The 13,203-nt window shown below is 40.4% G+C and overlaps 2 protein-coding genes across 2 annotated transcripts in view; both read left to right on the top strand.

Moving 5' to 3' along the window:
* Positions 1 to 1,207: 1,207 nt before the first annotated feature.
* LOC138981044 (polyubiquitin-C) lies at positions 1,208 to 5,404 on the top strand. The gene is made up of 2 exons (XM_070353849.1): positions 1,208 to 1,362; positions 2,863 to 5,404. Exon 2 carries the CDS (start codon positions 2,863 to 2,865, stop codon positions 5,146 to 5,148), a length of 2,286 nt encoding a protein of 761 aa, XP_070209950.1. The 5' UTR covers positions 1,208 to 1,362; the 3' UTR covers positions 5,149 to 5,404.
* Positions 5,405 to 6,566: 1,162 nt separating this feature from the next.
* Positions 6,567 to 13,203, top strand: part of LOC138981054 (nuclear cap-binding protein subunit 1-like) — a 33,418-nt gene continuing 26,781 nt past the window's right edge. Inside the window, exons 1-2 of the mRNA XM_070353860.1 lie at positions 6,567 to 6,697; positions 12,895 to 12,977. Coding sequence (XP_070209961.1) covers positions 6,652 to 6,697; positions 12,895 to 12,977 — 129 coding nt within the window. The 5' untranslated portion in view covers positions 6,567 to 6,651. The remainder of the gene's footprint in view (positions 6,698 to 12,894; positions 12,978 to 13,203) is intronic.

The following is a 13,203-nucleotide window of genomic DNA, read 5'->3' on the forward strand; positions in this document are numbered from 1 at the left end:
GTCGTCGATGTCATTTGTTGTTGTTGTTGTTATCGTCGTCGTCGTCGTCATCGTCGTCGTTGTCAGAGGTTATTTCTAAAGATTTCATTGATAGTCTTTGTTCTCGTCACCAAGACTTGCTAAGAACAAGCTTGGAACAGCAAGAGTTCCAAGAACAAGATTAGAACAACTCATTACATCATTACCAGTACGTCATTTGTATTTAGAACACACTTTAGAAAAAAACTCTTCAGCTACAAACCAGTCACCCTCACATGTCGGAGGTGTTTGTCTAAACCACTTACTGAAATGTTTTGAGGTTTAATGACCATACACATGTTGAACCGGTGAGTGTCTTCCGCTGCTTAATTCGCAAATAACTATTTTATTAAAGTCCGCTTGAAACGCTCAAAGATGAAATTCCATGTTAAAAAGTGACAAAAGTTTCACATTTTCCCGTTGTAACAGCTTCCGATGATATTATATGAAAATTCTGATCCTCTGAGAGGATTCCCCGAAACAAAATCAGTTTGTACGCCTAATTTTAATAGAATTGTCCAAACAGTGTCGCTAATATTGTGCTAAAAGATGAATTCTAGAACAATGTTCACAGACAGACACCACTTGGCAAAAAAAATTTCAGTGCTGGGAGATGAAAAAAAAAAACTACCTCGCTACGCGCGGGCTTCACCCGCGCTCCGCTTGGATAATTATTAATTGTGATCTGAGTCAAGCGCCTATGATAGCTGTTTTGAAACAGGCAGGCCACGTCGCAGTACATAATTATGACAACGCACGTCTCTTCTCATGTAATACACTCCCTAGTACGTGTATCTATTTTTCGTATCTGTTTACTATCGCGAGGTTCGCAGCGCTCTTGCCCGACAATAAAGTACCCCAATCGTTTGTAGCTTCGCAGATTTTGTATGTCGTCATTATAAGAACTTATGACTGGATGTTAAATTTAACTACCGTAAAAAAATACAAAAATGCGTTTGCGGTTCGGAGGAAAGACAGATTTTAGACTAATATAACCTCTAGACATACAAACCTTTTCTAGTTTAACAACTACATGTACATACATTTTAGCTTTTCTGTCCCATATGTTTCGCGTTTCGTTTTGCTTCTTGCGTTGTATTTTTCTGCTTTTACTATTAAAGTGCTTCAAAATGAGTCAGTACGGTAATCTATGTTTAGAAACTGATGTAATTTCTAGAACCATCCGGGGCTGTTGCTGCTAACCAATGAAAGTTCTGGGTTGCTCATGTGATCGCAACCAACGCTCATTTATTCTTTGTGCGGAGACGGCAGCTTCAGACCCAACGTTGAACTCACAAACGACAGATCGTACTGTGATAGAATCGCCAAACTACCGAACAAAAGGTAAGAACAAGAATCCGTTTGTGCGTATTGTAGATATTTTGACCGGATAGATACCGAACAACTTGCTCCAAGTCAAACTCAAAGGCACACGATCAAATCGGTCCCGATCAAATAGACTTGCAACGATCAGTTGCGTTCTAATTCTGTTCAGGTTATAGATTGTTTTGATTTGTTCCTTTGTACTGTTCTTTTGATATTCGTTGATGCGACAACAACTCAAGGCATTGATCAGTCTCAAAGTATACAAACTTGGCAGTGTAACAAAGAAATAAGATGGCTAAGCACTGAAAGGCAAAGAACAAAGACGGAACTTGTCTACGTTTTATTTGTGGTGAACAAGGTCAACAGACAACATGGCGGTTGGTAATTTTGAGTAGACATTTGACGTGGCTCCCAGAATATAGAAAGTATTTCAACATGCCATCCACGTGGTTCTTTTATTAAAAACATTGTCTGTAAAACTAAAACAGTCAAATAATGTACTGCAAGGAAGCAGAGGCTGCCGTTGAACAAGGTTGATTGATGTAAATTGTAATGTATGTAGCCAGTAATACTGCACGTGACGTATCACGTGATCTGTCATGTGATCAGGTTACGTGACAAAAATTATGAGGTTACCTTTCGAATATGGTGGCTGTATACTTGGGGACTCTTATCAAGTGCAACTGATAGGGTTGCTTTTCACCATCATATTCCTTATTGGCAATGTTGAACTAAATTCATAGCTAAATCAGGTGCATTTCAGCTCTTGTAAGCATAAGTCGTTTTAGATATCAAGTCACGGAATGAACTGTACGGATGCTTTTCCTTTAGGCCTAAAAAAAAAATAGGTGTGGTTACGGTAACCCGACCTACCCTATTTTTAGGGGCCGATCCTATAACTTTTTATTACATTTGTCAAATAAAAAAATAAAAAATAAAAAAAACGAGTGCAAAAAACGCAATGAAAGCGAAAGCGCCCGTGTCGCACACTTATTTCCCTGTCAAGTAGGTTTAATTTGTACACATTAGAAAAAAAAGTTTAAAAAAAAAAAGTGATTGCCTACCTACCTACCCTATTTGTTTTGGCTATGTTACCGTAACCACACCTATTTTTTTTTTGGCCTTACAAATTACATGCGTTTTTGAAGGAAAACATCAGCAAAGGCGCCATTTCAAAGAAAGAGGCATCTCTGTTGATATTTTGTATGCATTTTCTCGTCGTTTTTGTCGATCAAATGACTGAATTAATTTATTCTGCTTAAGTTCGGAGCTCAATCCGTCAATTAATTTCACGTTGGATATTCTTTGGTTTGATTAAAAGGGACTTGTATCAAAAACAAGTCACGCCAAAGAATTGTGAACTATGAATGTATCACGCTAATTTTCAACATTAGCTCCTTATTCTTGTTCCTGATCATCATTCATTATTGGTTCAGATTCTAGACGGGGTTTGAAAAGTATTGATGATGTACTGATTTTCTGCAATATATTCAATGGACTGGTTTTGGTTTGTTGCAGATGCAGATTTTCGTGAAAACACTCACTGGGAAAACCATCACCCTTGAGGTTGAGCCTTCTGACACCATCGAGAATGTAAAGGCCAAGATCCAGGACAAAGAGGGCATCCCCCCAGACCAGCAGCGTCTGATCTTTGCTGGCAAGCAGCTAGAAGATGGTCGCACTCTGTCTGACTACAACATCCAGAAAGAGTCAACACTCCACTTGGTGCTTCGTCTGCGTGGAGGAATGCAGATCTTCGTCAAGACCTTGACTGGCAAGACCATCACCCTTGAGGTTGAGCCTTCTGACACCATTGATAACGTCAAGGCCAAGATCCAGGACAAAGAGGGCATCCCTCCAGACCAGCAACGTCTGATCTTTGCTGGCAAACAGCTTGAAGATGGCCGCACACTGTCGGACTACAACATTCAGAAGGAGTCTACCCTGCATTTGGTTCTGCGTCTCCGCGGAGGTATGCAAATCTTTGTCAAGACCCTCACTGGTAAAACCATCACCCTTGAGGTTGAGCCATCAGACACTATTGAGAACGTCAAGGCCAAAATCCAAGACAAAGAGGGCATCCCCCCAGACCAGCAGCGTTTGATCTTTGCTGGCAAACAGCTAGAAGATGGCCGCACACTGTCAGACTACAACATCCAGAAGGAATCTACCTTGCATTTGGTACTTCGTCTGCGTGGAGGTATGCAGATCTTTGTCAAGACCCTCACTGGTAAAACCATCACCCTTGAGGTTGAGCCATCAGACACTATTGAGAACGTCAAGGCCAAAATCCAGGACAAAGAGGGCATCCCCCCGGACCAGCAGCGTCTAATCTTTGCCGGCAAACAGCTAGAAGATGGTCGCACTCTGTCAGACTACAACATCCAAAAAGAGTCAACTCTCCACTTGGTTCTGCGTCTGCGTGGAGGTATGCAGATCTTCGTCAAGACCCTCACTGGAAAAACCATTACTCTGGAGGTAGAGCCTTCTGACACCATCGATAACGTCAAGGCCAAGATCCAGGACAAAGAGGGCATCCCCCCGGACCAGCAGCGTCTAATCTTTGCCGGCAAACAGCTAGAAGATGGTCGCACTCTGTCAGACTACAACATCCAAAAAGAGTCAACTCTCCACTTGGTTCTGCGTCTGCGTGGAGGTATGCAGATCTTCGTCAAGACACTCACTGGCAAGACCATCACCCTTGAGGTTGAGCCTTCTGACACTATTGATAACGTCAAGGCCAAGATCCAGGACAAAGAAGGCATCCCCCCGGACCAGCAGCGTCTGATTTTTGCTGGCAAACAGCTAGAAGATGGCCGCACACTGTCAGACTACAACATCCAGAAGGAATCTACCTTGCATTTGGTTCTGCGTCTCCGCGGAGGTATGCAGATCTTTGTCAAGACCCTCACTGGTAAAACCATTACTCTGGAGGTAGAGCCTTCTGACACAATTGAGAACGTCAAGGCCAAAATCCAAGACAAAGAGGGCATCCCCCCGGACCAGCAGCGTCTAATCTTTGCCGGCAAACAGCTAGAAGATGGTCGCACTCTGTCGGACTACAACATCCAAAAAGAGTCAACACTTCACTTGGTACTGCGTCTGCGTGGAGGTATGCAGATCTTCGTCAAGACCCTCACTGGTAAAACCATCACCCTTGAGGTTGAGCCTTCTGACACAATCGATAACGTCAAGGCCAAGATCCAGGACAAAGAGGGCATCCCCCCGGACCAGCAGCGTCTAATCTTTGCCGGCAAACAGCTAGAAGATGGTCGCACTCTGTCAGACTACAACATCCAGAAAGAGTCTACTCTTCACTTGGTTCTGCGTCTGCGTGGAGGTATGCAGATCTTCGTCAAGACCTTGACTGGCAAGACCATCACCCTTGAGGTTGAGCCTTCTGACACAATCGATAACGTCAAGGCCAAGATCCAGGACAAAGAGGGCATCCCCCCAGACCAGCAGCGTTTGATCTTTGCTGGCAAACAGCTAGAAGATGGCCGCACACTGTCAGACTACAACATCCAGAAGGAATCTACCTTGCATTTGGTTCTGCGTCTCCGCGGAGGTATGCAGATCTTCGTCAAGACCCTCACTGGCAAGACCATCACCCTTGAGGTTGAGCCTTCTGACACAATCGATAATGTTAAGGCCAAGATCCAGGACAAAGAGGGCATCCCCCCGGACCAGCAGCGTCTGATCTTTGCTGGCAAACAGCTAGAAGATGGTCGCACTCTGTCGGACTACAACATCCAGAAGGAGTCGACCCTCCATCTTGTCCTTCGTCTTCGTGGAGGCTGTTAAATCAGACTTGATTTTTTTTTCCTGCCATTATACTTGCTAGTTTTGAGAATGAGAAGCTGCTGTTATTTTTGCATTTTGTTTTATTGCTTGTCCTTGAAAAGGGAAATGGCCTGGCTTTGACAGTTTGAAAGAGACATGATTTTGATCTGTTCAACTTACAGCATTTTGTGATATTTGGTGAGAGATTTGAGCAGCATTGATTTTACATTCTTATTATATACCTGGCAGGGGAATAAAGATTTCAGTTTGAAATTGATCATTTATCTTATTTGACTGTGTGATAGTGTGTGTGTGTGTTCGATAGTCTTGAAAGGAGTGTGTGTGATACACTGATAGTCTTGAAAGGAGTGTGTGTGTGTGTGTGTGTGTGATCAATATTCTCAGTCGACATGTTAACACCATGAATGAAAACTACGCCTGGTCATAAACAATATTTCAAAATATAACAAATAAATGTCAACATCTCACTACTTGATAAAACGCATAACCTAAAACATCGCATTACCCTTACAATTATTAACTCTTCATACATGGATGACACTTGCATCAAATTTATTGTTACAATATTTCTACTTAAAATATATTTTTTGCAGCAAACCTATATTTTAATTCTACAAAATTAGTTCTAACTGACTATTTCCCCGTAACCAGAGACACAAATGTATGCCTGTCAATTTACTCTAATAAATGTCAGATTTTGCAAACAAAATACATGTAATAAAATCCATAACACTTTTTGTGCTAACAAAATATTAAAATCCATAGCAAAATGTTTCATACATGCAAACAAAATTAGTTCTGAAAAAAGAAACATAATTGATCTGTATCCAACTACAACTGTATCCTGCTAGTCAACAGGTCTTTCAAATCATTCCAACATTTTTCATTAAGTTGACAATATCATCTATGTCATGAAGAGTTAAATGTTTTATGTAGAGAGGGCCGGCGATGTTAAATTGTACCACTGTTTTGGGGGAGGACATTGTCAATACTTGTACAATGTGCTACAAAAGGCAGACAATGTAACTTGAAAAACAAGTCACCCCTCTCTTTCTCCCTGTTTGTTCGCTTATCAACTCTTGTTACACAGATGCAAACAAATATTATTCCCAATTTTAGCTGCTCCAAAAAGAACACTGTGAGGTAATGGAATGTCATTGTCTGGTTAAAATACATGCTTCAGGACAACACAGAAAGAAGGTGAACAAAAAAGAATTTCCTGAGAAATATATCATTTTACAGAAGACACATATATCATAAAAGAGACAAAACCGCAACAAAAACAAGTACGAATAATGATGACAACGAAAAACGTGTGTATGCAATAATTCATCTTGGCACAAAAGGATTAATAAATTCATAATGCATGTCAATATGTCGCAATCAACACTCCCGCTCATCGCACTAACAACGAAATCTCCCTCAGTCTTCATTTCCGGTCTAGGACTTCCGGAGAATTTTGCTGTCTACCGGCGTGCAGAAAAATTGAAGTTTTTCACAACAATGTCCCGAAGACGCAGAGAGAGTTACAGCGACGATGAAGATGATGGTAATACAACTAACTTGTTTATCATAGGACAACTATTGGTTCGGAATTTTGCGTTGCTCTTGTATTCCGTAGCGCCTCTGATTTTGTCCACCTTTGTATGACAGCTTCAGTTAATATGTGCGCCATTGGATGACACTGACACTGACACTGACAGGGCTATTCTTTGCTTTCATTTGATCAGTTCTAAGATTAGGATTTTAGGTAGAAATTAAAATTGGTGTTCCAAATTAACTCGCTCCTGTCCGTCATATACTTATGTCCCTGTAAACATCAATCAATCAATCAATATGAGGCTTATATCGCGCGTATTCCCTGGGTACAGTTCTAAGCGCAGGGATTTATTTATTTTTTTGTTTTTGATTTTTATTTTATGCAATTTATATCGCGCACGTATTCAAGCCCCAGAGATGTATAGTTTACGGAATGAATAGCATTTAAATTGCTTATTTTAAATTAATTTTTTTAATTATTCATTAAATTATTGTCAAAATCATCGCTTTTCAAAACTTGTGCGAAGTTTATTACCTTGCATTAGCTTCCTTGAATACGGGACACAATTCTTTAACAGTACTACATCATTTTCATCTTACCTATTAGGAATAATTATAATTTGACAAAAGCTACGGGGCCTACGCACTCCGAGTGTATACAGGATCGATGAGTCTGTATACACTCCGACAATGAAAAGCCCTGTTACAAATCTGTAGCCAATAATATGCCCCCTAACAAGTCGTTAGGAAGTAGCCAATGAAAAATCAGTCTGACGTATGGACTTCCGCTATCTTTTTTTTGGGAGTGTCGAGGGTTGGCAGATAATGTTCATTCACATAGTATACAACCGTTTCTAGGTCAATACACACCAAGTGTGTTCGAAACTCTGACAATAAACTGCCGTGATTATTTTTGTCTGTGTTTGTTCCTACCCCTAGTGTACTTTGATACCATGAATCGAAAGTGAAGCGTGCAATTGTAAAATGGCGTCGAATGACGCTCAGAGTGTTGATGAGGTTCAGTGTCTGGTCTTTTAAGTACACCCCGAAAATATAAAGTACGTTACAGCAAAGGCCGTGCAGCATCAGATTGTTTTCGTTTCTTTGTACTCTTATAATTAACTGCTCTGCATTCCTACCGCAAAGTGGTGTCGAATGGCAAATTCGCTTCAGAAAAAACGCCGAAGTGTATACAACATTCTGACCCCTGTATACACTCCGAGTGCGTATAGCCAGTGCGTTGTATGCGAGATGGTAGGCTCCTTGGTAAACAAATTGGGCCAAGACACTCCTCGGGCAACCATCATGGATTGTTCACCAATGAAGATTTTATTTGAGTCAAGTTTTGTATTTTGCCTGATTTCATGCAGATCAAAGCAAATGCTGCTCATAACTGGAACCTGTAAATGTAATGTTGTAACGAGTCCTTCACAACTGTTGCCAAAATGTGGTGAATGTAATTGCAAAGGCCAAAGCCCAGGTAAATAAATATGTGTACCAGGAATGCATTGACTTTCAATTTTTAATAACATAAAACAAAAGTGACGTGCTGATAAGGAGGCAAGCAAGTTACTGAAAACATTTTTTTTTTTTTTTTGCCAGTTCTTCTGCTGAATGAAGATAATCATTTAATGTTTGCTCAACCAAAAAGCAGAAGATGTTCCAACAGTAATTCTTGCATGAAAATCTTGAAGGAGCAACGTGGGTTATAAAACTAAAAGGAAGCAAGGTCGTCTCTCGTTCAGTATGTCTTCTGACTGTTTTGGGAAAATGAGCTTGTCACTTCAAAAAGAAAAATTAAAATTAATGCCAGCTATCACTGGGGTTTCAACATGCAATTTGTTGAAGTTTCAAATAAAGTAGTTAGGAACGCAACAGCTCAAACAGTTCCACACAACACAAGGCACATGAATAAAAATGGAGGGGAAAATTAAAACCTACTGCTTTTGAAATGTTAAATCTCGCCTGTCAGTCACAGAAGAACGGGAGGTTCAACAACTTCCAGCGCAGACTTAACACTATTGTGACTAGCACTGCCACGGCGTTAACGTCCTGCCTGCCCGAGCTTGCCACCAAGAAACTTCCCAAAAATCAGTAACTGTAAAGAAATCTGTCTAGCAAGCTTGAATTAAGTCCAATCACCACCAAATTTTGTGTACTAATTCAAAAATGGATGCCCAGTTCAGTCGTGCTATTTATAAGTTTGTCACGCGATTTGTTTTAGCAAAGGGGGATAATTTGTGTTTTTTAAAGTTTTTTTGTGTGTGTTTTATTTTCCACTGCTTTTTTTAAAAGTTATTTTTTGAGTCACTTGAGAAAAAGTGACTATGTAATCGGTCAGTGTTAGTCTGTCCGTCCGGCCGGCCGTCCGGCCGGCCGTCCGTAGACACCACCTTAACGTTGGACTTTTCTCGGAAACTATCAAAGCGATCGGGCTCATATTTTGTTTAGTCGTGACCTCCAATGACCTCTACACTTTAACGATGGTTTTGTTGACCTTTGACCTTTTTCAAGGTCACAGGTCAGCGTCAAAGGAAAAATTAGACATTTTATATCTTTGACAAAGTTCATCGGATGTGATTGAAACTTTGTAGGATTATTCTTTACATCAAAGTATTTACATCTGTAGCCTTTTACCAACGTTATCAGAAAAACAAGGGAGATAACTAGCCTTTTCTGTTCGACAACACACAACTTAACGTTGGGCTTTTCTCGGAAACTATAAAAGTGACCGGGCTCAAATTTTATGTGAACGTGACTCATTGTGTTGTGAATAGCAATTTCTTCCTGTCCATCTGATGCCTCATATAATATTCAGAACTGCGAAAGTGACTCGATCGAGCGTTTGCTCTTCTTGTTAACAGAAAGTATTATAAATAATGTTATAACCAAACAAGGTGTAAAACCTATGAATTAGCTGAAATATTGTTAACATTGTACACAGAAATAAGGAGACAGTACAAAGAAAAAAACAAGCAAATCACGCATTCACTCACAGCATCCTCACTCAAATGAAACAAAACTGTGACACTCACCAAATGATGTCTAGGTAATCCATATTGAATATAAGTCACATTTTCACAACAAAGTACCAACTGTACACCTATGAACATTTCCAAAAGGATTAGAAGGCTCCAGCCATCCATTGTTATCAGTGCTGCCACGCCCCCATAGCTCCTGCACGATTCCGAGATACATGTTCGTCTAGCAGTATCACCCCCTACCACGTGTAGTTTGCCGACTCGTACTAGCAACAACAGGACTGTTTCTTCCTCAATATCACTGCTATTATCGCTTTCTTGAGGCGAAAACGACACGATGTATCATGATCTACAGGATCCTCAAGATCCAACATCCGGAGAATCTCCTCCCGTGACAAGGCTCGCCTTCGATTCATTTTTTTTGTTCGAAAACACCACGCAAATCTGCACTAATTTGATCAAGCCGGAAGAGAAAACCACGTGTATCAAGGGAAACAACTCAATTTATTGCAATCTTCAAAAACCGGGAAGCAATCACGAGTCTTGTACCTTGTATGACTGATACTGAAAAATGCGCGTCCCGTCCATGGGCGTGTCAGCGCGGTTACTGATTTATCAGCGTCCCGTCGCGAAAGTGGTAAGTAAGGGGACCATTTACTAAGTCTGGTGCTCACGCGTGCCAGTGTTTTTCCGGGGTGAACGCTTCTCCCCTCACACTAATTAGGCCACAAAAAAAATAGGTCTGTTTACGGTAACATAGGCCAAAACAAGTCGCGTAAGTCGAAAATACAACATTTAGTCAAGTAGCTGTCGAACTCACAGAATGAAACTGAACGCAATGCCATTTTTCAGCAAGACCGTATACTCGTAGCATCGTCAGTCCACCGCTCATGGCAAAGGCAGTGAAATTGACAAGAAGAGCGGGGTAGTAGTTGTGCTAAGAAGGATAGCACGCTTTTCTGTACCTCTCTTTGTTTTAACTTTCTGAGCGTGTTTTTAATCCAAACATATCATATCTATATGTTTTTGGAATCAGGAACCGACAAGGAATAAGATGAAAGTGTTTTTAAATTGATTTCGACAATTTAATTTTGATAATAATTTTCATATATTTAATTTTCAGAGCTTGTTTTTAATCCAAATATAACATATTTATATGTTTTTGGAATCAGAAAATGATGGAGAATAAGATGAACGTAAATTTGGATCGTTTTATAATTTTTTATATTTTTTTTTACAATTTTCAGATTTTTAATGACCAAAGTCATTAATTAATTTTTAAGCCACCAAGCTGAAATGCAATACCGAAGTCCGGGCTTCGTCGAAGATTACTTGACCAAAATTTGAACCAATTTGGTTGAAAAATGAGGGCGTGACAGTGCCGCCTCAACTTTCACGAAAAGCCGGATATGACGTCATCAAAGACATTTATCAAAAAAATGAAAAAAACGTTCGGGGATTTCATACCCAGGAAGTCTCATGTCAAATTTCATAAAGATCGGTCCAGTAGTTTAGTCTGAATCGCTCTACACACACACACACACACACACACAGACAGACACACACACGCACATACACCACGACCCTCGTCTCGATTCCCCCCTCTACGTTAAAACATTTGGTCAAAACTTGACTAAATGTAAAAATAGGGTCGGTAGGTCGGTATTTTTTTTTTTTTTCTCCAAAAAACCATATTTTGACGTGTTTTTTTTTTGTTTTTTTTCCCCCAAATGCCCCAAAAAAGACAAGGGTCGCGCGAAAAAAATAGGGTCGGTCGAGTTACCGTAAACAGACTATTTTTTTGTGTGGCCTTACTGCCTGTCCTGATTGGGTTATACTACAACATGCTAGCAGCAGCAGGCAGAAGCTCTTTTATCTCTTTTATCTCTCCATGTCATTTTATTTTAAACTACACAGAGTAAGTTTGGCTCACTACAGAGTTCCCAGCTCGATTTAAAAACATTGTTTATTTTTATTTCTATGTTTGTAAAGTGTCTGTTAGTTTTAGAGGGCTGCACTGCATTCACAGTTCACAACAATGCTGACAATAGACGATTTTCGAAAATAACTCTGTTAGGATTATCAACGGTCTGGAACTGAGTAAGAGCCCCTAAATTTACCGTGGACAAGCTTTTCACAACATCCAGACCATGTTCCACGCTTCTGATTGGCGGTATCCTGCTATCGGGATGAACAGCTAATAAATTGAATGCAGCTGAACTTCACCCCTGGTTCCCACAGAGGAAGAGAAACTGGAGCATCTGTTTAGTTTACACTGACTGTTTGTCATTCACAGAATTCGATTTCTAGTTCTAGCACCAGAGATTGAGAGACTGTCTGCTGCAAACTGACCAATGATCATCTTACTCTTCTGATCTCCCATCCTATGGGAGATTTGGACAAAATATGTTGCCCCTTTAGTTTAACATGAAACTATGTTCTCTTCTCCATGGTGATAAAAATAAAAGCTCACAAATACAATCTGTTTTTTCGCATTCTCCAGTTCCTTACATGTCTGCAAATTTACACACTACCTCAAGTATTCCAAACATTTATTTTTTGTTATGTAAGTAATTGAATTGGAAAGGAATTTGTAAATGATGTTGCGGACTGTGGCATGAAATTTTAAATGATTGCATCACTTCCATTGGCCACACAAAATGATAGACTTATGCAACTTTTGGGAAACTAAGGCTGCACAGTCATGCATGGAATAGGCATAACTTTGATGATGCCTTTACAGACACACACAGTGCACGCATACAGCAGACCGCAACACGGTGGCCTGGTAGTAAGGCATCCGCCCAGTGAGCGGGAGGTTGTGGGTTCGAACCCCGGCCGGGTCATACCTAAGACTTTAAAATTGGCAATCTAGTGGCTGCTCCGCCTGGCGTCTGGCATTATGGGGTTAGTGCTAGGACTGGTTGGTCCGGTGTCAGAATAATGTGACTGGGTGAGACATGAAGCCTGTGCTGCGACTTCTGTCTTGTGTGTGGCGCACGTTAAATGTCAAAGCAGCACCTCCTTAATATCACCCTTCGTGGTGGACTGGGTGCAAACAAACAAACAAACGCATACAGCAATACAAAGTCTGTATAATGCATTGATTTTGATGCGACATTGATACACATAGATATTTTTTAACTGACTGTTCAGAAAAAAAGAAAAGTAGCTCATACTAAGTCAATGTCATAGTATACTAAAAACTTCTTTCATGGGTTGTCAGAGCGGTCAAGAAAACGTCGCCGCACGGAGCCCGTGGACATTGAGGATAGATTGGAGTCCCTCATCACACGTGTGGGAGAAAAGGTCAGTGTTTGTAACTTGCAAATGGAAAACCTGAGCTGTTTATGAGAAAAAGGTTCTTTTTCTGTTCAAAGTTTAAGCTGAAGAAGTAAATCTGTTTGTAACAGATAAACTAAGTTAAAGTGAGATGCTGTTTTGTACTATTTATTTAATTTTTTCAGCTACAAGGGACAACACAGAACAAACGACATGGATGGTGTTTGCGAAGTGTGCTGTTTTGAATTTGAAC

Source organism: Littorina saxatilis, linkage group LG1, assembly GCF_037325665.1.
Source record: "Littorina saxatilis isolate snail1 linkage group LG1, US_GU_Lsax_2.0, whole genome shotgun sequence".
Lineage (NCBI taxonomy): Eukaryota > Metazoa > Mollusca > Gastropoda > Littorinimorpha > Littorinidae > Littorina > Littorina saxatilis.